The following is a 2426-nucleotide window of genomic DNA, read 5'->3' on the forward strand; positions in this document are numbered from 1 at the left end:
CTCTATTGTCACAGCCGAGTTCTTAGTTAGCTTGAGATTTTTTTTCGGTGTGATTGCTCATAATGCCTCGCCTAAAATTATTTTCTTACAGCTCCATAAATAATTCTAAGCTAATTACTCCAGGTAGAATGAGATAATCTTATGAAAAATAATTCGTGCAAAACTAGAAGGTGTAGACAATCTTAAATCTTTCAGTTAATGGAGAAGAAAGATATATAGTATAGTTTTCAAAGGTCAAAGCTCTCACCAGTATCCATGCCGGATTGCTGTGCCCAGTCAGCTACCGTGGTGACTTTGCTTAATGCGTTGATTTTCTTATCACATTTGCCATATTCAGCTCTGGCATCCAGTCCAATAACCCTGTATTTGGTTTTCACGCCAGAAAATATAGCAGTTGCCGTCCCTGCCGAATCCGGTACTTGTTTGTCTACGTTGTAAGTCTACAAATTTATGATAATTGTGAGATATTTATATTTAACGTGTGATGCAATTTCGATAACCGATAACGAGTGTTCGGTTTAAGGAAATAATCTATCGTACATTATCGGCATCAATCGAAATTTTCGAAGCACGAGATTCGACCGATATATTGTAATCGTTGTCACGTTTTTTTTTCCCGATAGCGTGATAAAATATATTACGTCAATGTAGAGGCGTGATATAAGTTAACAAATTCTCATGAAAATTTTCAAGTTAACAAATTCTCACGAACATCGTGTTTGTCGTATTTTCTTGTCGAGGGTAGACGCGGCGCCTTTATCAAAGGCGCAGAATTAAGAGGCTTAACGTGACGGGATTTCCCAATATCGTTGCGCCTCGAGATCGCCCCGTCGAGATTGAAGGCACAATCGATGCAATTTGAATGTCTTACCTTGGCGAGGCCGGCGTTGGAGAATTTCTCGAACGCGAGTTGGTATTCTTCACCGCTTTGGCCATTGAGCTGACCTATATAGATTCGACCGGACGTAATGGTGGACAGACCCATACCATCCCCGATGAAGATGATCACGTTTTTGGCACGATTCTCGTTTTTCTGCTCCGACAGGATTCTGTGCAGGGTCTCTTGGCCGGACTTCAGCCAGAAGGACATATCTGATAAGAGATCAGAATTTCGCTTTGATGCCAAGAAATACAATCGATTGATCGTGGTAGAACGGATAGGACGGAATTAAAACCGAAAATTTAAAAATATTGAAAAAAATATTTAAAGGAATAATGAGAAGTCTTCCATTATCTCTTAATAACTACTATCTAAAATGTAGTTTTATCTACGATACATATAAAAAAAGATAAAGTAAAATTCGATCAAAGTTAAGTTACTAATCAGTATGTGTAAATTAAGTTTAAGACATTTGCGCCGTGTGCTTATTGATTTCCTAGAACATTGCAGGATAGAATTTGGAAATTAAAATAATAATGTTGTTATCAATGAACAATTTTGTATTAACATAAACTATTTTGTGAGATATATCTCGACACTTATAACTTTGCAATAACACATAAACAGCTTGTTATTTAACAAAACAATATCGATGCAGAAAAACCTCAGGCATATAGTATCGATACTGATCGATGAAGGCCGAACTTCGCATATTATTTTATCGATTTTTTATAATAAGACAAAATTTACGTAACTTTGATTTGATCGATCAAAGCAATCTGCTTTTTTCCCAGAAATTTATCAATGAATGACGTAAAAGTATTTTGAGATTCTTTTATATATTTATAGACACGTTTAAAATTTACAACGGACATATGCTTATTAATATCATAATTATGAAAAATTTGAAGAACATGAAATCTAAAACTTATGTTTGTGATACTTATGTAAGAGAACTTTGACATCTAATTTGAATATATGTCAATTATTTTATAGTATGACGATTATATAACAAACCTTCATAATCCGTGGATCCTTTACGTAGCGCTTCGGAATCTCGAAGAACTGCCACAATGCAAAGTAATAGAACGTAGTGCTTCATTGTGAATGTTTTTTTTCTACAATAAATAAAAAATTCATCATTATTATATTCTATAGAGAGAAATTTTCCTTTTCGTATCTTATTATCAGTGATGAGTAAAATTATATTTATTGTTCATTGTCAAAGTTATTATTAAATTATTGTTTTTTTAAATTTAGAAATGTTGATTCAATTATTCTTATTATTTTAATAGTACATTTTTCTGATTAGGTTCTTACATAATTCTTTTCAAACCAAATCAGAAACTTTAGTTTGCCAGTGAATAGTTAACAATAAAGATTTTTACTCGACTCACTGGTCACGTTTATTAATTATAACCGTTAGTCGTTGTAATCATTTGCTTTGATCTTTCTTAAGTGTAAATCTGAGTCATAAAATTAGTACAATGCAGCCTTCAACAAACATTTCACTAGTCATGACATTGCACCAAAACAATTGTCATAA

The 2426-nt window shown here is 33.3% G+C and overlaps 1 protein-coding gene across 1 annotated transcript; it reads right to left on the reverse strand.

Annotated features, from left to right (window-relative positions):
* Positions 1–247: 247 nt before the first annotated feature.
* Positions 248–1982, reverse strand: LOC112452416 (alkaline phosphatase 4-like; the record flags this gene model as incomplete). Its single annotated transcript, XM_025012611.1, has 3 exons — positions 1898–1982; positions 872–1092; positions 248–440 (listed from the first exon to the last, which is right to left on the reverse strand). Coding segments are annotated over exons 1-3 (499 nt in total), but the record flags the coding sequence as incomplete, so codon positions are not given.
* Between the last annotated feature and the right edge of the window lie 444 nt (positions 1983–2426).

Source organism: Temnothorax curvispinosus, unplaced genomic scaffold (genome assembly GCF_003070985.1).
Source record: "Temnothorax curvispinosus isolate PA1 unplaced genomic scaffold, ASM307098v1 QBEX01003380.1, whole genome shotgun sequence".
Taxonomy (NCBI): Eukaryota; Metazoa; Arthropoda; class Insecta; order Hymenoptera; family Formicidae; genus Temnothorax; species Temnothorax curvispinosus.